Source organism: Plecotus auritus, assembly GCF_963455305.1.
Source record: "Plecotus auritus genome assembly, chromosome: 9".
Taxonomy (NCBI): domain Eukaryota; kingdom Metazoa; phylum Chordata; class Mammalia; order Chiroptera; family Vespertilionidae; genus Plecotus; species Plecotus auritus.
The window spans coordinates 136604277-136628262 of NC_137783.1; the positions used below are offsets into that span (position 1 = coordinate 136604277).

At 38.2% G+C, this 23986-nt stretch overlaps 1 protein-coding gene and 1 pseudogene across 2 annotated transcripts; both read right to left on the reverse strand.

The window, feature by feature from the left end:
- Nucleotides 1–392: 392 nt before the first annotated feature.
- On the reverse strand, nucleotides 393–5852 carry LOC308233748 (olfactory receptor 8K3-like; the record flags this gene model as incomplete). The annotated part of the gene is given in 3 exon segments (XM_080640695.1): nucleotides 393–565; nucleotides 568–671; nucleotides 5173–5852. Coding segments are annotated over 3 exon segments (957 nt in total).
- A 9881-nt stretch (nucleotides 5853–15733) lies between these two features.
- Nucleotides 15734–16695, reverse strand: LOC308233750 (olfactory receptor 8K3-like; annotated as a pseudogene). Its single transcript has one exon. The product of its transcript is annotated as an olfactory receptor 8K3-like (transcript).
- Between the last annotated feature and the right edge of the window lie 7291 nt (nucleotides 16696–23986).

Genomic DNA, 23986 nt, shown 5'->3' on the forward strand with positions numbered 1-23986 from the left:
TTGCTTATTACTCTTAACAATGTAAGTATATTTCATTGAATCAACCTATTTATATAATCAGGTATTTTTTTGCGTGCCTATACCATGTAATTTTGAATATAATATAGAGGCTAGTTTTATAAAAATAAATATATAATGGAAGCAAAAAAAAAAGCTACATATGAGAACATATAGGAATGGCACCTAATCTTACTTTGAATATTTATAGGTTAATATCTGATGTATAAGCAGAAAGTAGTCATTTACTAGTGATATATTCTGTTTGAAAATAATAAATACTTTTCTTATTTCTATACTATCACACATTGATTCTTGCCAATTTCATGAAGGTAACAACACAAGATTAAAGCAATGAAACTTACTATACATTGGCTAATACATATTAATTGTTATCATATCTTACAGTGAATTTTCAACAGATTATTTGCACACATGCTCAAGGTTTTAGTTAGGGCATTTTTCACCTCCTTGTTCCTGAAACTGTAAATCAAGGGATTCAGCATGGGTATGACCAAAGTGTAAAATAAAGAGGCCATTTTATCAGTATCCAGTGAATGACTGGACTGGGCTGCACATACATAAAGAATAGGGTCCCATAGAAAATGACTATGACTCTCAGGTGAGATCCACAGGTAAAGAAAGCCTTGTGCCGGCCCTCTGCAGAATTCATCCTGAGGATAGCAACCAGGATCAGAATGTAAGACAAAAGGACTATCAGAAGAGATGAAACCAGAGTCAAAAAGGAATAAAAGCACTTATTTGTGCATCCTAGGAGACACAGATTCAGGTAGCAACCTATATTGTCCAAAGAAGGCACATTTTACAGAGAATTAATTTTCTCATCCATAGTTCCTGTTTTGGTCTCCTGTAAGTGAGGTTTTCAAATTATATATTTCTAATTGGTCCACAAAAATGTAAATGAGCATATAATATAGGTAGTTCTGATTAAAGCAGGCATGTCTCAGGCTATTGGTCAAAAGGCAAAACCAGGGCTTCCCTTCCGTGATGGACCCAGATGGCATAAAAAAGCGGGACATAGTGTGGGAAGCCAAGAGTTTCTTCTGAGGTTGTTCTTGGTATACTGAGTACTTGGGCATTTCCTATTGGAAATGGCTGCTAGACTCTTATTATTCATAAATTTAAGCCCTCAGTTGACCATGGGGGAGTCCAGCTCAGCAGAAAAACTCCCTTATTAGGGTTCATATTAAAGGAAGCTTTCTTTTCAGGGTCCATGATATGTTTACCCCAAGCATCTGGATTTTTAAAATTTAACATCTCTAATAATTACATATACCAGAACATGCTATTACCTACCCTCCTGTGGGCATGGTTACTCAGTAATAAAATTGCTGCATTATTGAGAATATACATACTAAATTTTAGTTTTTACTGCCTTATTTTTCCTCAGTGTTTATAGCAACTTACTCTCTCGAAGTAAAATCATTCTAGTTTTCACATTCTCATCAACGTTTGGAAATGTAGTTCAAACTTTTGAATTTTAGCCATCCTAAAGGGTAGCTAGCGATATCACAGTATAGTCATACTTGGATTTGTCTAATGATTAATGATTTGGAGAAAAACATTGATGTGTCTTTTCACTGCTTTGATATCCTCTTTTGTGAAGGATTTCTTCAGGTGTATTTGCTGCCACCCTGCCCCTCTCTTTGCTTCCAAAAGGTTTACTGCTTTTAGGAGTTAGGCAAGTTTTTGTTATTTTACAAATGACTGATATCTGTACTTCATGGGATACATGGTTTTCAATCAGGTTCTTTCATTCTTTGTATGCTATATTTTTATAAATACAAGTTGTTGTTTTTTTAATTTAAATTCTTTATTGTTTAAAGTATTACATGTCTCCCTTTCCCCCATTGACCTCTCCCCGGCCACCCCCATTCCCCAGCACACGCCCTCACCACCCCCCCTTTCTGTATCCATTGGTTATGTTCATATGCATGCATAAAAGACCTTTGGTGATACCTTACCCCCTCAACCCTTCCCTCAAAGGTTGGGCAGCCTGTTCAATGCTTCTATGACTCTGGTTCTATTTTTGTTCATCAGTTTATGTTGTTCATTTTATTCCACACATGAGTGAGATCATGTGATATTTATCTTTCTCTGACTGGCTTATTTCGCTTGGCATAATGCTCTCCACTTCCATCCATGCTGTTGCTGATGATAAAAATTCCTTCTTTTTTATAGCAGTGTCGTATTCCATTGTGTAGATGTACCACAGCTTTCTAATGAACTTATCTGCTGATGGGCATTTAAGCTGTTTCCAAATCTTAGCTATTGTAAATTGTGCTGGTATGAGCATAGGGGCGCATATATCATTTCTCATTGGTGTTTCTGTTTACTTGGGATATATTCCGAGAAGTGGGATTACTGGGTCAAATGGAAGTTCCATTTTTAATTTTTTGAGGAAACACCATACTGTTTTCCACAGTGGCTGCACCAGTCTGCATTCCCACCAGCAATGCACGAGGGTTCCTTTTTCTCTGCATCCTCGCCAACACTTGTCATTTGTTGATTTGTTGATGATAGCCGTTCTGACAGATGTGAGATGGTACCTCCTTGTTTTGATTTGTATCTCTCAGATGATTAGTGACTTTGAGCATGTTTTCATATGTCTCTCGGCCTCCTGTATGTCATCTTTTAAAAAGTGTCTATTTAGGTCCTTTGCCCATTTTTGGATTGGATTGTTTATCTTCCTTTTGTTAAGTTGTATGAGTTTCCTATAAATGTTGGAGTAGCCATAGGCAGCAAAATAGCACACATTTGTTGTAACAATGTCTTTACCAATACAACTCCTAGGACAATGAAACTAAGGAGAAAATAAACAAATGGGACTATATCAAAATAAAAAGCTTCCGCACAGCGAAAGAAACCATCAACAAAACAACAAGAAAGCCCACTGCATGGGAGAACATATTTGCCAATGTTATCTCTGATAACGGTATAATCTCCCAAATTACAAGTTTTTATTTTAGTTAGAGTGATATTTATATATTTTAGTGTTATTATATTTTGTACCCTCTTTATGAAATCTTTGCAAGGTATTATTTCACTTTTTTTTCAAGACATTTCATGGTTTTAGTTTTCACATGTATATTCATAATATACCTCAATTAATTTTTACACATGATACAAGCAAATGACTAACATAGGAAACCTATTTACTAAGAAACTCTTTATTTTGTCTACATTGCAGTGCAGCTTTTGCTTAAATCAAGTGAAGTTACAAATGTGAGTCTATTTTTACACTTTATTTTTATTCATTTTATTGGTCTTTCTATTCATATGTGCACTGATGAAACAATTTAAAAATAATTTAGTTTTTTCTTTATTGATTAAGGTATTAAAAATGGGTTAAATCTGAAAAATAATCTAGTTTTATTTAAAGTATTGGTGTCTTTTATTGGAAATCCCTCATATTCTTTCTTCTAACATATTGCCTGACTATTCCAGAACACTTGCATTTCCACATACATTTGATATCAACTCAAGTATTAAAAAAGTACTAAAATTTTTATTGTTACTGCATTAACCAATGGAAAAATTTAGGGAGTATTGTATTAACCTCATCACATTTATTTCTGCCAACCAATGGACATGACATATTGCTACACTTATGTTTTCTTTATTAACTTGGTAATGTTTTTGTAGTTTCTAGCAATAAAGTTATGCAAAGCATTCATTTGATTTTTCCTTAAGATTTTACAGATTGTTCTATGTAATTGACAGTTTAAAACAATTTTACTTGTGTTTATTAGTATATAGAAAATTAACGTCTGTTTTTATGCTAATACCATGCTATTTTGATAACTATGGCCTTGTAATAATTCGATATTATGTAGCCTGATTCTTCCAACTTTGTTCTTTCTCAAGATCACTGTGTTTTTCGGGGTCTTTAGTGGCTCTCTATACATTTTTGGAATATGTGTTCTAGTTCTGTGAAATACACCATTGATATCTTGATAGGAATTGTGTTGAATCTAGATTGGGTATTATGGATATTTTAATGATGTTAATTCTTCCTACCTATGAACACAGTATATGTTTCCACCTATTTGTACGTTCTTAAATTTCTTTCTTCAGTGCCTTATGATTTTTAGAGTACAGGCCTCTTTACATCACTGGTTAAATTAATTCCTTGTATTTTGTTCTGTTTGAAGCAATCATAAATGGAATTATTTTTAGTTTCCCTTTCTGATAGTTCATAATTGGTATATAAAAATGCAATTGATTTCTGGATATTTATTTTGCATCCTGCTACTTTACTACATTCATTTATCAGTTCTAGTAGGTTTCTGGTGGAATCTTTAGGGTTCCTTATATACAGTATGATATCATATGCAGATAATGACAATTTTACTTCTACCTTTCCAATTTGAATGCCTTTTATTTCTTCTTGTCTGATTGCTGTGGCTAGGCCTTCTAGTAATGAGTTGAATAAGATTGGTGAAAGTGGACATCCCTTTCTTGTTCCTGATCTGAAGGGAAATGCTTGCACCTTTTGCCCATTGAATATGATGTTGACTATGGTTTCCCATATATGGCCTTTATTATGATGAGATATCTTCACTCTATCCCGAGTTTGCTGAGAGTGTTTATCATAAATGGGTGCTGGATTTTATCAAATATTTTTTCTGCATCTATTGATATCATCATGTGATTTTTATGCTTCATTTTATTTACATAGTGTGTCACATTTGTTGATTTGCAGATATTGTACCAACCTGCAGCTGATATGAGAACAATTGTTATTAGGTGAACATTTACAAGTGGATAACAACAACAACAAAAAATTCTAGTTTCCCAGGCCTATTAAACATCACTGCTTTCCAAGGCTTATCATACATCATAAACAGCTTCTATAACCTAATTTATGGTATATACATTTGATACTGAACTTTACCTGGGGTGTTTGTTCAGGTTTTTCCATAGGCTATGCAGGGCACCTTTCACTTCTTTGTTTCTCAAGCTGTAGATCAGGGGGTTCAGCATGGGTATGATCAAAGTATAAAACACAGAGGCATTTTATCACTGTCAAAGGAATGACTGGACTTGGGCTACATATACATGAAAGACAGAGTTGCATAGAATACAACCACCACTGTCAGATGAGATACACAGGTGGAGAAGGCCTTGTGCCTGCCCTCTGCACAGTGCATCTTGAGGATGGCCAGGAGGATCAGTAGGTAGGACACAAGGACTACCAGAAGAGATGAAACCAAATTAAACACTGAAAAGATCAGTATTATCAACTCAATTTCACGTGTGCTTGAGCATGGCAGTGTCAGCAATGGAAGACTGTCACAATAGAAATGATTAATGATATTATGGCCACAGAAAGATGAAATAAAAATCTTTATGGTGGTTATCAGAGAGAGAAAAGCACTGTGGAGATATGGGACTACTTCCAGAGCCCAGCATACCCGTGGTGACATGATGACTGTGTAGAGTAGAGGGTTACAGATGGCCACATAGCGGTCATAGGCCATTGCTGACAGAATGAAAAGTTCACCAATGATAAACAAGATGAAGAATGCTAGCTGGGCTGCGCACCAATTGTAAGGAATAGCCTTTTGTTTTGTTACAATGTTTGCCAACATTTTTTGTCCCACAGCTGTTGAATAACCAAGATCAGTGAAAGCCAGGTGTCTGAGAAAGAAGTACATGGGTGTCTGAAACCTGGAGTCCATCTTGGTGAGGATGATCATGCCCGCGTTGCCCACCACGGAGACTGCATAGATGATGAGGAACACCCCAAAGAAGGTGGCCTGCAGCTCAGGGTGGTCTGTGATTCCCATTAGAATGAATTCTTTTAGTACTGTTAGATTTTGTTGGTCCATCCAGGTTTATCAGAAAACCTATTCTGGATAAAGACATTCACATATTCAACAGCTTTTATGTAGTATCATCTAGCATTTTTTTTTTGTATACAAAGTTGGTATAAATAAAATAAATCCTAGTATACCAGTTAAGCTATATTAAAATAATCCACTTCCCACAAATAAAAACAGAGACAAGAATAAAGTTGGAGATAGAGTTTTGTGTTTTCCACAGGGGGAAATTTGTCCCCCTCTAACATTTGATAATATTAGAAGCATTTCGGTTGTCACACCTGAAGGATCTGTGCTACTGGAACACATGGATGGCGTCTAGTGAGGTTGCTAATTATCCTACTGTGTTAGTGTATACCCCCAACAAAGAATTTTACAGCCCCAAATGCCAGTAAGTCCAATGGTGGCAAACCCTGTCATATGTAATGATATAGGTATAAACATAGAAAAAGTCAGTGAATATAAAAAATGTTGAAAACTGTAGGCATTAGGTTTGTAGTTCATTGTTAAGCTTTTCTGTTGTCTTTTATGCAATGATAATTACATAATTGCACTTATCAAATTATAATCACACTATGTGACATGAACCTATGTTAATTACATAATAGAATTTTATAAATCCAAATTCCAATTATTTGTAGAAACTTTTGGAATCCCCTCATTTTAGACATATTCCTTTCATTTAATCTACTAAAAGTCATATTGATTTGTCATGCTAAAGTATCGCCTACAACAATTTCAGGTGTCATTTATTAATGTTTAAGTTTCATAATCCTATATTCAAATATTTATAAGTATTCAATAATATAGACATTGCAATTTTGTTTATAATACACAAATATTAATTTTAAAATGTTAAAATAAATATTATTATATTTTATGGTAGATTAAAAAAAAACATGTTCTTTTTAATCCATTATGTCTACAGTTGATACAGGATGACAAATTTAGCACAAGACCGATATTGGACAAATGTGTATCTTCTGGAAACTCTTAAAGATCATAGTAGATATTCTGTGTATAGAAAAATATACACAGGTAGTTAAAGTCTCTGTTATACTTACATTTGTTGGATATACTAAGGAGTCCTTAGGGCTAATGATGTAAGTGTTCTTAATTTCTATACACATCAACAAAACCAATTATTCTTCATAATATGGTTGGGAAGATAAATAAGAATTAAATGTTTCATTGTATTTATGGTACCCGGAAATATCCTTCTAATAGCAAATAGATGTCATTTTTATTTTGTGTGTCTACTTTTATTTTTAAGTATAGACAGTATGTTGCTGAAATAGATTACCTTTACATATGTCTACATACATTCTTTTTGTGTGACATAACTTCTTTGTCTGGAGTATGCTGATAAAGAGCCTGAGTAGCCCTAACCTGTTTGGCTCAGTGGATAGAGCATCGGCCTGCGGACTCCAGGGTCCCGGGTTTGATTCTGGTCAAGGGTATGTACCTTGGTAGCAGGCACATACCCAGTAGGGAGTGTGTAGTAGGCAGCTAGCTGATCAGTGTTTCTCTCTCATTGATGTTTCTAACTCTCTATCACTCACCCTTCCCCTCTGCAAAAAATCAATAAAATATATATATATAAAAGAAAAAGAGCCCAAGTAGTCTATTATCCAGGTAACTGTTCCTAGTGAACTCCTGCCTCTTTCCACCAGGACCCAACTCCCTGACTGCAAGTGGAACATAAATGTGTTGTTATTATGAATAATTGATCTTCTTCCTTACTTACAATATTTAATAAAAATTCACATAAAACCTGACATATCTTCTTTTCTCTGGGTGCATTATAACTAACATACTTTATTATTTTGGTGACTTAAAATGTATATTTTTGTCATAGTGGTACCTAAGATAGTAGGAAGAAACTGAGCAAATTGAGAGAAAGGAAGATCACTGGAATTGGTCTTATGTAATGAACTTTTATAAATATTCCCATTGGATAAAAACATTCTCTACTGAAAAAAAAAAAAACAGGTGTAAAATTATTATATTAAACAACAGTATATTGGCAAGATAAAGTCCAAAGATATATATATATGGATTCCATGATGTTAAAGTCTGGCCACAAAGGACTCCTCCATAGTATAAAAAAAGCTTTTAATGTAGACATAAATAATTATCATTAAAAATATATTTAGAAATACCCATGACATGCCACCAGTTTAAAAAAATACTAGAGTAATGCCAAAGTAAAATAAGGATGGCTTCTAAGATCCAATATATAATGGATAAAACATGTTGTATACATTTTCTTTAAAAAAACGAAAACAATAGAATTGATTCTGGCTACAAGGAAAATATAAATAAGAGTCAGTAAATTAGGTATAAGAAAGCATATAGAAAAATACAAAATTTAAAGCATTACATTTTAAATGTGTTTATAGGAAATCCACATTTTTTTCACATAAATCATTGCTTACCTGTGTGAGCTTCTGATATACCATCCTGTTCCCAAATACCTACCATTTTATGTCAGAAAGACTGAAATACTGTTAAGAAAAATGTAAATGAATGGAATAAGAAACAATATAATTTTTTTAGTTGCAATGAAAGGCTAAAGAAAAAAAATTACATCTGTAAATAATGGTTTTCCTGTAAGATAAGGAAAGGAAGAAGGGCTTTCTCTCACCAGCTTTAGGTTTCTACAGGAAGCGTCAAATTAGGTTTGTATAGTTTACTATCATTGTCGACTATCATTTTATCATTGTTAAAGATATACTCGCTGAGAAATTATATGTGATTTCTGACAGATTTCACTGGAAATTGAACACAGTGTACTTGTACCATCAGTATAAAACTTTAAAATCTTCTACCCTCCAAAAATTACTTTTCACATCTCAATGTAAGGTGAAAACACCCTTTTTGCCCATCAAGTTTATCAGAAAAAATTCACATTAATACATTGATTTAAATATCCCCTAATTATTACAATATTTTTAAGAAGAAGAGCCTAGAGGCACTAAATGACTCGGGGTTTGGAAGGACATTACACTGGAAATTGAATACGTTCAGCTTGATAATTCTGTCAGAATTTTTAGTTTTCCATTCCTGACTCTTTGTTTGGCTTTTTGTCTCTTAGTTCTGTCTTCTGTTATTCATATGATTAAGTATTTATATGATACATACATTTCACATGAGCAATATGACACTAGCATTTCAAAGATGCTTTTTAGCACTTGTGAAAATATTTGAACAATTCATCTGAATTGAAAGGAGAGCAGTTCTATTTTTCTCATACATTATCAATAGCATACTATGCACTGAAGCCAATCAGAAGTCCTGATATTTTAATTTGGTTTTCCATAGAAAAAGTTGTTATCTTGCAAATGTCACCAATGCTATTCAGATATTGGTATAATACAGCATCACATAAAATATCTATCTGCTTACCTGTGATGAACCTTCTCATGCTTTCCTGGTATTCTTCATGACATGAAATAGTGAGAACAATTTATAGATTATTCCCACTGTCTGATACACTCCCTGAAGATATGCCAAGCAATTTTCTAATTGTCCCTAAAGAATTTGCAAGTTTAACAAAATACAAGAAGGGAATTTTATTCATCAGTGAGTTAGATTTGTTTGTTTTTGTATTAAATTCTTACCTTTTAATCCAGATTAGTTTTCTGTCTTTTTTTTTTTTTCTGCTTTGATGATTATTTTTTATGTCTAATGACTAGGTTAAGGTGGCCAGTTCTTTGGTCAAAAATCAGTCTAGGGTTGCAGTGAAGATTTTCTTCAGATGTGATAAACACTTAAATCAATACACTTTGAGTATAGCTAATTACCATCCAGAATGTGTGTGAGCCTCATTTAATAGACATGTATATATCTACTAGAGGCCCGTTGCACAAAATTCATGCACGAGGTGGGGGTGTGTGTGTCCCTCAGCCCAGCCGGCACCCTTTCAAATCTGGGACCCCAGTAGGGATGTTTGACTGCCAGTATAGGCCCGATCCTGGTGGTATAGGGCCTAAATGGGCAGTCGAACATCCCTCTCACAATACAGGAAAGCTAGCTGCCAACCACTTGCCTGCTTGCCTGCCTGATGGTTAGCCCCTAATCGCTTTTGCCTGCTAGCCTGATCACCTCCTACCTGCTCCCCTGCCAGTCAGATCGATGCCTAACTGCTCCCCTGCTGGCCCGAATGCCCCTAACTGCCCTTCCTACCACCCGGTCAACCCAATCTACCCTCCCCTGCAGGCCTGGTCACCCCTAACTGCCCTCCCTTTCCAGCCTGGTCACCCCTAACTGCCCTCCCCTGAAGGCCTGGTGACCCCCAACTGCCCTCCCCTGCAGGGCTAGTAACCCCCAACTGCCCTTCCCTGCAAGCCTGGGCACCCCTAACTGCCCTCACCTGCTGGCCTGGTCGCCCCCAACTGCCCTCCCCTGACGGCCTGGTCACCCCTAACTGCCCTCTCCTGCTGGCCTGGTCGCCCCTAACTGTCTTCCACTGTAGGCCTGGTTGCCCCCAATTGCCCTCCCCTGCTGTCCCGGTCACCCCTAAATGCCCTCCCTTGACAGCCTGGTAGCCTCTAACAGCCCTCCCCTGCTGACCTGATCGGCCCCAACTGCCCTCCCCTGTAGGCCTAGTCACCCCTAACTTCCCTCCCTTGCAAGCCTGGTTGCCCTTAACTGCCCTCCCCTGCTGGCCTGGTCACCCCTAACTGCTCTCCCTTGACAGCCTGGTTACTCCTAACTGCCCTCCCCTGCAGGTCTGGTTCCCCACAATAGTCCTCCCATGCAGGCCTGGTCACCCCCAATAGCCCTTCCCTGCAGGTCTGGTCACCCCTAACTTCCCTTGCCAGCCTGGTCATTCCAAACTGACCTCTCCTGCAGGCTTGGTTGTTCCCAAATGCCAGGCCCAGTCACCCCTAACTGCCCTCCCCTGCCGGCTTGGTCACCCCTAACAGCTCTCCCCTGCTGGCCTAGTCCCCCCCAACTTTCCTCCTCTGCAGGTCTGATCCCCCACAACTGCCCTCCCCTGCAGGTGCGGTTGCCTCCAACTGCCCTCCCTTGCAGGCCTGGCCCTCTCAACTGCCCTCCCCTGCTGGCCTGATCGCCCATAACTGCCATCCCGTGCTGGCTATCTTGTGGCGGGCATTTTGTATCCACATGGGGGCGGCTATCTTTGACCACATGGGGTTGACCATCTTATGTGTTGGAGTGATGGTCAATTTGCATATTACCTCTTTATTATATAGGATATCTATCTATCTATCTATCTATCTATCTATCTATCTATCTATCATCTATCTAACTATCATCTATCTATCTATCATCATCTATCTCCTTTCAGGAGTGTCATAGTAATACATAGAAATATTTAAAAATTCTTTTAAAATGCCCAAAAAATATTAAGAAAGTTTTAAAACGTTTAAATTAACTTTCCTTGAAACTTAAAGTGTGATAATAAGGACACATTCCCCACTGCCCTGAAGCCTGTGTTCCTCATAGATAAGGATTTGAACTTCAGTAAATAACTCAGAGTGACTTGTCAAGATAACCACTTGAGTGAGTGATGTACTCTCCCTAGATAACCACATGTAGCCCCTCGCCCTGTTTGAGATAAACTTGTGTGCATTGACTTAATTCATTGATAGCCACCTGGACTGCTGAAAATGTGATACAAGCTTTAAAATGGGCATCCTGATCAGCCCAGTGCTCACCTGTCAAGACAGCCACAAAGGCATGTCCTTCTGTCAGTCTGGCAAGCAACACACTCCATGCTCCTCTTCCTGCCTGATGACAGAAGAATGGCTAGTAACTCCCAATTGAGATGCCACCAAGCTCTCAGGTGAGGAACGCCAGCCCCCTACATCCGGACCAGACCGGCTCAGCTACCGGACCCCAGAGGATAGCACCCCCGGGATCCCCATTTAAGCCTGTACCTACAGCATCAGGAATTATGTGAGTAATAAAGTGCTGTGTGATTTGCAATTGCATATGTTTCATGTGGTGTAATTCCTCCAGCAGTTAACTGAATTATTTTGCGTACACTTAAAATTTAAATTTAAGCTTCTGATCTTTTTGGTCCTAAGACTGCCCTTGGTCCTGCTTGCATAAAGTAGCCTCTTCTCTAGCAAGGACTTGAATGTCCCACACTGGCATGGTTGAAGTTTATCACCAGGGACGCCTTAGATAAACAACCCAGATCCTTTCCTGGGATCTACTTGAGACAAGGAGTAAGACCTTCTTGGTACTCTACATAAAACCCCATGAATTATGAGTTTTTCTACTCTATGTAACAAATTGTCACAGTTCCTGCCTCTGTTTGAGTTCTGAGTACTGCTATCTTTAATTTTTTCATATTGAAACAAGCATTTTAGGGGGATATAGGTATGTTTAGGGAATTTTTAGAATTGGGTCCATGGGAAAAAACCTAAGGCTACACATTTGGAGAAGGTACATTTCCTTAACACAAGAAAACCAGGTGCAGTTACATTTCCATAAGACAAGGGAGCAGCAACAGGTATATTTCCATAAGACAAGGGAACTGGTAGTAGCCAAAAAAGGTCTATATTTACAAAATAAAGAAGGAAGAATGCCCAGAAGGAATAGGAGGACAATAAGGGAGAAGGGTCTCAGGAATTACTATAGTAACCAATTCGAAAGGGAATATTGACCAATCAGAATGGATATCAAGGCACCAAGATCTGCAGTCTTTATAAGCCTTAGAGAAAAGGAACTCAGTGGGATCTGTTCCCCCTTCCCACTTGGGAGTCCATTCTTTGGGACTCTTTCCCTCTCCCCATATGGGAGTCTGTACTTGTTCTTCAATAAATCTCAACCTTTGCTATACCACTTTCTATCCCTGGATTCATTCTTCGACTCCAGTGGACAAAGAATCCGGGTTCTAGTCCAAAAATTCCATATCAATATGATTCTTTCTTTAGCCTTGGGGAGTTTCTACTTGCATGTGCTGATCAGTCATCCCTTGAATAATTGAGAAAGATTATCTGCAGATGCCCACTTTCCTTTCTCTGTGAAACCACTGGACTTTAGTACTCTGTTTTGTGAACTCTAGCTGCCTGGTCTCACTGGACTGTCAACTCTGCCTCATCAGGTTCTTCTAGGTTTTGACCTTTTGTCAAAGCCTAGAAACTCTCATAAGAAAGGAAATATGGGTAATCATAGTTCACCTCCCTTATTCTTCATCTCTCAGGGAAACTGTTTTGTTGCCTAATATAATTATTTTGAAAACTATTATTTCTTGCCCTATCCGGTTTGGCTCAGTGGATAGACGGTCGGCTTGCGGACTGAAGGGTCCCAGGTTCGATTCCGGTCAAGGGCATGTACCTGGGTTGCGGGCACATCCCCAGTAGGAGGTGTGCAGGATGCAGCTGATCGATGTTTCTCTCTCATAGATGTTTCTAGCTCTCTATCCCTCTCCCTTACTCTCTGTAAAAAAAAAAAAAAGCAATAAAAATATATTAAGAAAAAAGAAAACTATTATTTCTTCATCTTGTGTTTGTTCTTGTTTTAATAGAAAGGTAAGTCCAGTCCTATTAGTTGGAAACAAAAAAGAGTATTCAGCATATCTTAGGTGAGCTCTGGAACTAGTTTTTCCATTCTTTAAAAATAATTACTATTTTTTCAAGCCTCTAACAAACCCCATCCATATGTAGAAATATTATTGTTCTTCTTAAAAAAATATGTTAAGAATCTACTCATTTCTTATCCTCTGACTCTTTCTGCCGTGGCTTAAGTTTCTATCCTCTCCCAATTATCACAACTAAATGAACTCCCTCAGCATTTCCCATTTCCTTTTCTAGTATCCTACAATCTATTGTTTGTACAGAGGTCTAACTTGTCATCCTAATATATAAAAACCCTGGGTCTGTCAGGACTGGAGGCTCCACAACCATGAAGTCAGTCCTGCTGTCAGCACACCCAGCACTGACTACTGCAACTGCAGGCATGGTGACCCAGCACTGACTGCTGAAGGGGGCTATGAATCATGCCCAGAGAGAGGCCTGAAGAGAGAAGAAGTGTCTGATCCACAGCCTGTGTGGCAGCTATTGATCAGCATTTGCCTCTCTCTTTCTCTTCGGGCCAGCCAGCAGCCACACCTCCATTTCTATCCAGGCCTCCACTAGGACTGCTGATCAGCCCCACCTTTCTGATCAGGCCCCATTGATAGCCCCAGAGACCTAACTGGCATAGAAACCAACCAATCAGAACCATATCTGGGTGAAGTGACACTGGGCATAGAAACTGACCAATCAGAACCAAATTGGCCAACAGAGGAGGGTGGTTGGGGCTGAGATCAGGCCAGCAGGGGAGGGCAGTTGGGGGCAACCAGGACAGCAGGGGAGGGCAGGTGAGGGAGATCAGGCTGGCAGGGGAGGGCCATTGGGGGCAAGATCAGGCCAGCAGGGGAGGGCAGTTGTGGGCGAGATCAGGCCAGCACGGAAGGGCAGTTGGGGGGGACTTCAGGCCAGCAAGGGAGTGCTGTTGGGGGCAAGATCAGCCAGGTGAGGGCAGTTAGGAGCAATCTGGCAGACAGGCAGAGAGGTTAAGGACAATCAGGCAGGCAAGCAGAGGGGTTAGGGCAGCCGTGGGCAAACTACGGCCCGCGGGCCAGATCTGGCCCATTCGGCTGTTCTATCCGGCCCGCGGTGCAGAAAGAGCGGAGGGTTCTCTTGCTCTCCCCTCCGCTCCTTTACTTTGAATTTATATTAGTTCACACAAACACTCCATCCATGCTTTTGTTCCGGCAAACCGGTCCAGTTTAAGAACCCATTGTGGCCCTCGAGTCAAAAAGTTTGCCCACCGCTGGGTTAGGGGCAATCAGGAAGGCAGGCAGAGGCAGTTAGGGGCAATCACGCGGGCAGGCAGGTGAGCAGTTAGGAGCCAGCAGGCCCATATTGTGAGAGGGATGTCTGACTGCCAGCAGTCAGATATCCCCCAAGGGGTCCGCAATTGGAAAGGGTGCAGGCTGGGCTGAGGGAACCCCCACTCTGTGCATGAATTTCATGCAACAGACCACTAGTTTAATATAGGATTAATTTAATCACTCATTGGCTCAAAATCCTCAGGGTCCTTTTATCAACCAGAAGAAAGGGCAAGTTTTACAATGGTCTATATAGTCCTACAAGGTCAACTTATGTTACAAGTTTATTATCACCTCTTCTATTCCCTAATCACATTTTATTCTTCAGCCACCTTTCATTCTGATGTTCCATAATAGAACAACAATATTGTCATTTAAGAACTCTTGCATTTACACTTCTCTCTCTGTGATATGGTCTTCTCCTAGATAGCCATACAGTCCACTCACTCATATCTTCAAGTGTTTATTTAAATGTCACCCTACTGACAACTTTAAAATTTAAAGTCTATCCTGGCTGCTTGTTCTATTACATTTTTATATTGCTCAATACCATCCATCATATTATATAGCTTACTTCTCATTCTGCCTATATTCTGATTTAGTCTTTGCTCCATAAATAGATAAATTTTGCTAATTACTCTTACCAATGTAAGTATATTTCATTGAATCAACCTATTTATATAATCAGGTATTTTTTATATATATCAGGTATTTTTTTGTGTGCCTATACCATGTAATTTTGAATATAATATAGAGGCTAGTTTTATAAAAATAAATATATAATGGAAGCAAAAAAAAAAGTTACATATGAGAACATATAGGAATGGCACCTAATCTTACTTTGAATATTTATAGGTTAATATCTGATGTATAAGCAGAAAGTAGTCATTTACTAGTGATATATTCTGTTTGAAAATAATAAATACTTTTCTTATTTCTATACTATCACACATTGATTCTTGCCAATTTCATGAAGGTAACAACACAAGATTAAAGCAATGAAACTTACTATACATTGGCTAATACATATTAATTGTTACCATATCTTACAGTGAATTTTCAACAGATTATTTGCACACATGCTCAAGGTTTTAATTAGGGCATTTTTCACCTCCTCGTTCCTCAAACTGTAAATCAAGGGATTCAGCATGGGTATGACCAAAGTGTAAAATAAAGAGGCCATTTTATCAGTATCCAATGAATGACTGGACTTGGGCTGCACATACATAAAGAATAGGGTCCCATAGAAAATGACTATGACTCTCAGGTGAGATCCACAGGTAAAGAAAGCCTTGTGCCGGCCCTCTGCAGAATTCATCCTGAGGATAGCAACCAGGATCAGAATGCAAGACAAAAGGACTATCAGAAGAGATGAAACCAAGTCAAAACTGCAAAACTCAGAATGATCAATTTGATTTCATTTGTGTCTGAGCAGAGCAAAGATATCAATGGCAGAAAATCACAGTAGAAATGCCTGATGACATTACAACCACAAAATGATGAAATTAAAATTTTTGTGGTGATCAGCAAAGACAAAAAGACACTGTATAGAAAGGGCATTGCGACCAGCAAGTGACATAATCTCTGTGACATGATGATTGTGTCGAGCAGAGGGTTACAGATGGCCACATAGCAGTCATAGGCCATTGCTGACAGAATACAAATTTCACCAGTGATAAACACATTGAAGACAGTGAGTAGGGTAGCACACCAATTTTATGAGATTGCATGTTGATCGACAGCTAAATGTACTAGCATTTTTGGTCCCACAGCTGTTGAATAACCAAGATCAGTGAAAGCTAGATGTCTGAGAAAGAAGTACATGGGTGTCTGAAACCTGGAGTCCGTCTTGGTGAGGATGATCATGCCCATGTTGCCCACCACAGAGACTGCATAGATGATGAGGAACACCCCAAAGAAGGTGGCCTGCAGCTCAGGGTGGTCTGTGATTCCCATTAGAATGAATTCTTTTAGCACTGTTAGGTTTTGTAGGTCCATCCAGGTTTATCAGAAAACCTATTCTGGATAAAGACATTCACATATTCAACAGCTTTTATGTAGTTTCATCTAGCAAATTTTTTTTTTTATACAAAGTTGGTACAAGTAAAATAAATCCTAGTATACCAGTTAGGCTATATTAAAATAATCCACTTCCCATAAATAAACACAGAGACAAGAATAACGTTGGAGATAGAGTTTTGTGTTTTCCACAGGGGGAAATTTGTCCCCCTCTAACATTTGGTAATATTGGATGCATTTTGGTTGTCACAATTGAAGGAGCTGTGCTACTGGCACACATGATTGGCCTCTAGTAAGGTTGTTAATTATCCTACTGTATTAGTGTATACCCCCAACAACAAATTTTACAGGCCCAAATGCCAGTAAGTCCAACGGCGGCAAACCCTGTTATATGTAACTAGAGGTCCGGTGTGCAAAATTCGTGTATGGGGGCATGGGTCCTTCAGCCCAACCTGCACCCTCTCCAATCTGGGAGCCCTGACGGCTTAGGCCCAGTACCTGTGTTTCTCTGCTCTCTGCATGGCCTGGCCGCTCTGCGCCCGCTGCCCAGAATTTCTCCATGGCTCAGAGCCTCTCTTTGGCCATGGGTGGGACGATGAAGCAAGCATTCTGCCAGGCCACTCTCAGTGGCTGCACTCCGAGGACTGGGGGACTCCAGCGGAGCTGAGGGTACTGGGCGCTGCCACATTGTGGCAATGGGCTCCGCCAGTTTTTGACGGAGTGATGGTTAATTTGCATATTATCCTTTTATTAGATAGGATAATATAGATTTAACATACGAAAAGGCAGTTAATATAAAAAATGTTGAAAACTGTAGGCTGTAGGCATTAGGTTTGTAGTTCACTGTTAAGCTTTTCAGTTGTCTTTTATGCAATGACAATTACATAATTGCACTTACTAAATTATAATCATACAATGTGACATGAACCTATGTTAATTACATAATAGAATTTTATAAATCCAAATTCCAATTATGTGGAGAAACATTTAGAATCCCTTCATTTAAAACACAGTTCTTTGATTTAATTTACTAAAACTCATATTGCTTTGTCCTGTTAAGGTATTACCTACAACAATTTCAGATGCCATTTATTAATGTTTATGTTTCATAATCATATGTTCAAATATTTGTAAGTATTCTGTATTATAGACATTGCAATTTTGTTTGTAATGCACAAATATTAATTTTAAAAGGGTTTCAAATAAATATTATTACATTTTATGGTAGAATTAAAAAAAAACATATTCGTTTTAAAGTCATTATGTCTACAGTTGATGCAGGATGACAAATTTAGCAGAAGACCAATATTGGACAAATGTGTATCTTATGGAAATGCTTAAAGATCATAGTAGATAGTATGTGTATAGGAAAATATACACAGGTAGTTAAAGTCTCTGTTATACTTACATTTGTTGGATATACTAAGGAGTCCTTAGGGCTAATGATTAAGTGTTCTTAATTTCTATACACATCAACAAAATCAATTATTTTTCATAATATGGTTGGGAAGATAAATAAGGATTAAATGTTTCATTGTATTTATGGTACCTGGAAATACCTCTCTAATAGCAAATACATGTCTTTTTTATTTTGTGTGTCTACTTTTATTTTTAAGTATAGACAGTATGTTGCTGAAATAGATTACCTTTACATATGTCTACATACATTCTTTTTGTGTGACATAACTTCTTTGTCTGGAGTATGCTTATAAATAGCCCAAGTAGTCTCTTATCCAGGTAACTGTTCCTAGTGCACTCCTGCCTCTTTCCACCAGGACCCAACTCCCTGACTGCAAGTGGAACATAAATGTGTTGTTATTGTGAATAATTGATCTTCTTCCTTACTTACAATATTTAATAAAAATTCACATAAAACCTGACATATCTTCTTTTCTCTGGGTGCATAATAACTAACATACGTTATTATTTTGGTGACATAAAATATATATTTTGTCATAGTGGAACCTAAGCTAGTATGAGGAAACTGAGCAAATTGAGAGAAAGGAAGATCACTGGAATGGGTCTTACTTAATGAACTTTTGTAAACATTCCCTTTGGATAAAGACATTCTCTACTGAAAAAAGAAAATAGGTGTAAAATCACTATATTACACAACAGTATATTGGCAAGATAAAGTTCAAAGATATACATATGGATTCCATGATGTTAAAGTCTGGCCACAAAGGACTCCTCCATAGTATAAAAAAGCTTTTAACGTAGACATAAATAATTATAATTTTAAAAAATGTATATAAATATCCCTGACATGCCACCAGTTTAAAAAAAACTGGAGTAATGCCAACATAAAATGAGAATGGCTTCTAAGATCCAATAAATAATGGATAAAACATGTTATATACATTTTCTTAAACAACTGAAAACAATACAATTGATTCTGGCTACAAGGAAAATATAAATAAGAGTCAGTAAATTAAGTATAAGAAAGCATATAAAAATACAAAATTTAAAGCATCACATTTTAAATGTGTTTATGGGAAATTCACACTTTTTTCACAAAAAACCTTATTATACTGGTGTGAGTTTCTGATATACTATCCTGTTCCCAAATACCTACCATTTTATGTCAGAAAGACTGAAATACTGTTAAGAAAAATGTAAATGAATGGAATAAAGAGCAATTTAATTTTTTTTAGGTGCAATGAAAGGCTAAAGAAAAAAATTTCATCTGTAAATAATGGTTTTCCTGTAAGATAAGGAAAGGAAGAAGGGCTTTCTCTCACCAGCTTTAGGTTTCTATAGGAAGCATCAAATTAGGTTTGTATAGTTTACTATCTCTGTCTACTATCAGATTATCATTGTTAAAGATATACTCGCTGAGAAATTATATGTGATTTCTGACAGATTTCACTGGAAATTGAACACAGTGTACTTGTATCATCACCGTAACACTTAAAAATCTTCTACCCTCCAAAAATTGCTTTTCACATCTCAATGTAAGGTGAAAACACCCTTTTTTTGCCCATCAAGTTTATAAAAAAAAATTCATATTCATACATTGATTTAAATATCCAATAATTATTACAATGTTTTTGAGAAGAAGAGCCTAGAGGCACTAAATGACTCAGGGTTTGGAAGGACATAACACTGGAAATTGAATACGTTCAGCTTGATAATTCTTTCAGAATTTTAGTTTTCCATTCCTGACTCTTTGTTTGGCTTTTTGTCTCTTAGTTCTGTCTTCTGTTATTCATATGATTAAGTATTTATATGATACATACATTTCACATGAGCAATATGACACTAGCATTTCAAAGATGCTTTTTAATATTTGTGAAAATATTTGAACAATTCATCTGAATTGAAAGGAGAGCAGTTCTATTTTTCTCTAGCATCATCAATAGCATAGTTGGCACTGAAGCCAATGAGAAATCCTGATATTTTGGTTTGGTTTTCCATAGAACATTTGTTATCTTGCAAATGTCACCAATGCTATTCAGATATTGGTATAATACAGCATCAAATAAAATATCTATCTGCTTACCTTGATGAAGCCTCTCTCATGCTTCCCTGATGTGCTTTATGACATGAAATAGTGAGAACAATTTATAGATTATTCCCACTGTCTGATACACTCCCTGAAGACATGCCAAGCAATTTCTTAATTGTTCCTAAAGAATTTGAAAGTTTAACGAAGTACAAGGAGCGGAATTTATTGATTGTATTCATCAGTGAGTTAGATTTGTTTGTTTTTGCATTAAATTCTTACCTTTTACTCTGAATTAACTTTCTCTCTTTTTTTTTTTTTTCTGCTTTCATGATTACTTTTTATGTCTAACTAGAGGCCCAGGGCACAAATTCGTTTACTGGTGGGGTTCCTCGGCCTGGCCGGCAATCGGGGCCAATTGGGGCCATCCTGCCCAGTCCCAATTGGGGCTGATTGGGGCCAGCTGGCTGGGGGTAGGGACCGCAGGAGGTTGGCTATGGGAGCACATTGACCACCAGGGGGCAGCTCCTGCATTAAGCGTCAGTCCCCTGGTGGTCAGTGTGCATAATAGCTACTTGCTGGTCATCCAGTAATTTTGTCATCCAGTCATAACATTTGCTTAGGCTTTTATATATATAGATGGCTAGGTTATGGTGGCCAGTTCTTTGGTCAAAATCAGTCTAGGGTTGCTGTGATGATTTTCTTTAGATGTGATTAACACTTAAATCAATACACTTTGAGTACAGCCAATTACCCTCCAGAATGTGGGTGCACCTCATTCAATCAGTTGAAGGTCTTTAAATAGTAAAGCCTGATATTTATATGTTGTGTGTGTCTGTGTGTGTGTGTGTGTGTGTTTGTGTGTATATACTAGAAAACTGGTGCATGAAAACTCATGCACTGGAGTGGGGTCCCTCAGCCTGGCCTGACCCCTCTCACAGCCTCGAAGCCCTCAGGGGCGAGAGGCAACCTGGCAATCAGGGGACACTGATGCCCCCATCACACCTCTGCTGAGCTGATGCCACTGCTGGCTGCTCAAGCCTCAGCCGTCCCTTGTTACCTGAGCCTCAGGTGGCCCTGGGTGGCTAGGCACCTGACTTCTGAAGCCTGCCTGCTCCTTGGGCATCGGCTGGGCATCTGTCATCAGAGGCTTGCCTGCACCTTGGGCTAGCCCTGGGTGGTTGGTGGACTGAGGGGACTGTGGGACTTGAGAGGCAGGTGTGCGGTGTGGCCAGACCCGCCTGGGGGCAGGCCCGGCCATGCCGCATGCCAGCCACCCCAGTGGGGCTGAGGGAGCTGGGCGCAGCCATCTTGTGGCTGTGGGCGCAACTAACTTTGAGGGCATGGCAGTCAATTAGCATATCCCCTCCTTATTGTCTGTGGGCCTGCCATCTTTGTAAGGGCATGATTGTCAATTAGCATATGCCCTCTTTATTAGATAGGATATCTATACTAATAAAAGGGTAATATGCTAATTAGAGCAGATGTCTTTCCGACGTCCTTCCAGACAAAGTTGCAGTGGCTACGAGGGTCAAAGGCAGGCAGCCATGGTGGCAGCAGTGAGGGCCAAGGGCACACAGCCATGGTGGCAGATGCGAGGGCCGAGGGCAGGCAGCCATGGGTTCAGGCAGCCATGAGTGCTGGTGATGGTGAGACACGGGACTCAGGCAGCCACAAGCTTTGGTGGCTGAGAGGCCCGGGGCTCAGGCCTCGCAGCTGCAGCAGCCAGCAGTGGCAGCAGCAGGGAAGGGGTGATGGGGGTGGCGCCTTGCCCTGATCAGCCAGTTGCTTCTCACGGAGGGGGTCCTAAGCCATCAATAGGACATCCCCTGAGGTCTCCCGGACTGTGAGAGGGGGCAGGTCTGGGTGAAGGACCCTCCCTCAGTGCACAAAATTTTGTGTACCGGGCCTCTAATATATATATATATATATATATATATATACACACACACACACACACACACACACACACACACACACATATACATACACACACACATACATAAATATATATATGTGTATATATATATGTGTATATATATATATATATATATCCTTTCAGATGTTGCTTTTATAAGTTCTTAAAATCACAAAACAATGTTCAGTTTAGGCAAATTATTCTCCTCTACTAGAATAAGACCTTCTTGTGTATTCTACATAAAACCCCATGAATTATGAATTTTTCTACTCTGTGTAACAAACTGGCACAGTTCCTGCCTCTGTTTGAGTTCTGAGTATTGCTGTATTTTCATATGATTCTTTCTTTAGCCTTGGGTGGTTTCCACTTACATGTGCTGATCAGTCATCCCTTGAATAACTGAGAAGGATTATCTGCAGATTCCCACTTTCCTTTCCCTGTGAAACCGCTGGACTTTAGTACTCTGTCTTATGAACTCTATCTGCCTGGTCTCACTGGACTGTCAACTCTGCCTCATCAGCTGAAGTACTCTTCTAGGTTTTGACCTTTTGGCAGGGTGGCCTAGAAAGTTTCTTAAGAAAGGAAAGCTGGGTAATCATAGTTCACCTCCCCTATTCTTCATCTCTCAGGGAAACTGTTTTGTTGCCTAACATCATTGTTTTGACAACTATTGTTTCTTACATCTTGTGTTTGTTCTTGTTTTACTAGAAAGGTAAGTCCAGTCCCTATTATTTCACATTAGTTGAAAACAGAAAAGAATATTCAGCATATCTTAGGTGAGCTCTGGAACTAGTTTTTCCATTCTTTAAAATAATTAATATTTTTTCAAGCCTCTAACAAACCTCATCAATATGAAGAAATATTATTGACTTTTCTTAAAAAATGTGTTAAATGTGTTAATCTATTCATTCCTTATCCTCTGACTCTTTCTGCAATGGCTTAAGTTTCTGTCCTCTCTCAATTATCACAACTAAATGAATTCGCTCTGGATTTCCCATTTCCAAACTTTAGTATTCTAGAGTATATTGTTTGTACAGAAGTCTAACTTGTCATTTAACATAAGATTAATTTAATCACTCATTGGCTCAAAATCTTCAGGGTGAATTTTTCAATCAGAAGAAAGGGTAAGTTTTACAATGATCTATATAGTCCTACAAGGTCAACTTCTGTTACAAGTTTAATATCACCTCTTCTATTCCCTAATCACATTTTATTCTTCAACAACATTATTCTGATGTCCATAATACAACAACAATATTGTCATTTAAGAACTCTTGCATTTACACTTCTCTCTCCGTGATATGGTCTTCTCCTAGATATCCATATCTTCAAGTGTTTATTTAAATGTCACCCTACTGACAACCTTAAAATTTAAACTCTATTCTGACTGCTTGTTCTACTACATTTTTATATTGCTCAATACCATCCATCATATTATATAGCTTACTTCTCATTCTGCCTATGTTCTGATTGTATCTTAGCTCCATAAATAGATAAATTTTGTTTATTACTCTTAACAATGTAAGTATATTTCCTTGAATCAATATATTTATATAATCAGGTATTTTTTATATATATCAGGTATTTTTTGTGTGCCTATACCATGTAATTTTGAATATAATATAGAGGCTGGTTTTATAAAAATAAATATGTAATGGAAGCAAAAAAAGCTACATATGAGAACATATAGGAATGGCACCTAATCTGACTTATAATATTTATAGGATAATATCTGATGCATAAGCAGAAAGTAGTCATTTACTAGTGATATATTTTGTTTGAAAATAATAAATACTTTTCTTATTTCAATACCTGTCAAACATTGATTCTTGCCCATTTCATGAAGGAAACAATGCAAAATTAAAGCAATGACACTTAGTATACATTTGCTCATACATAATTTATTG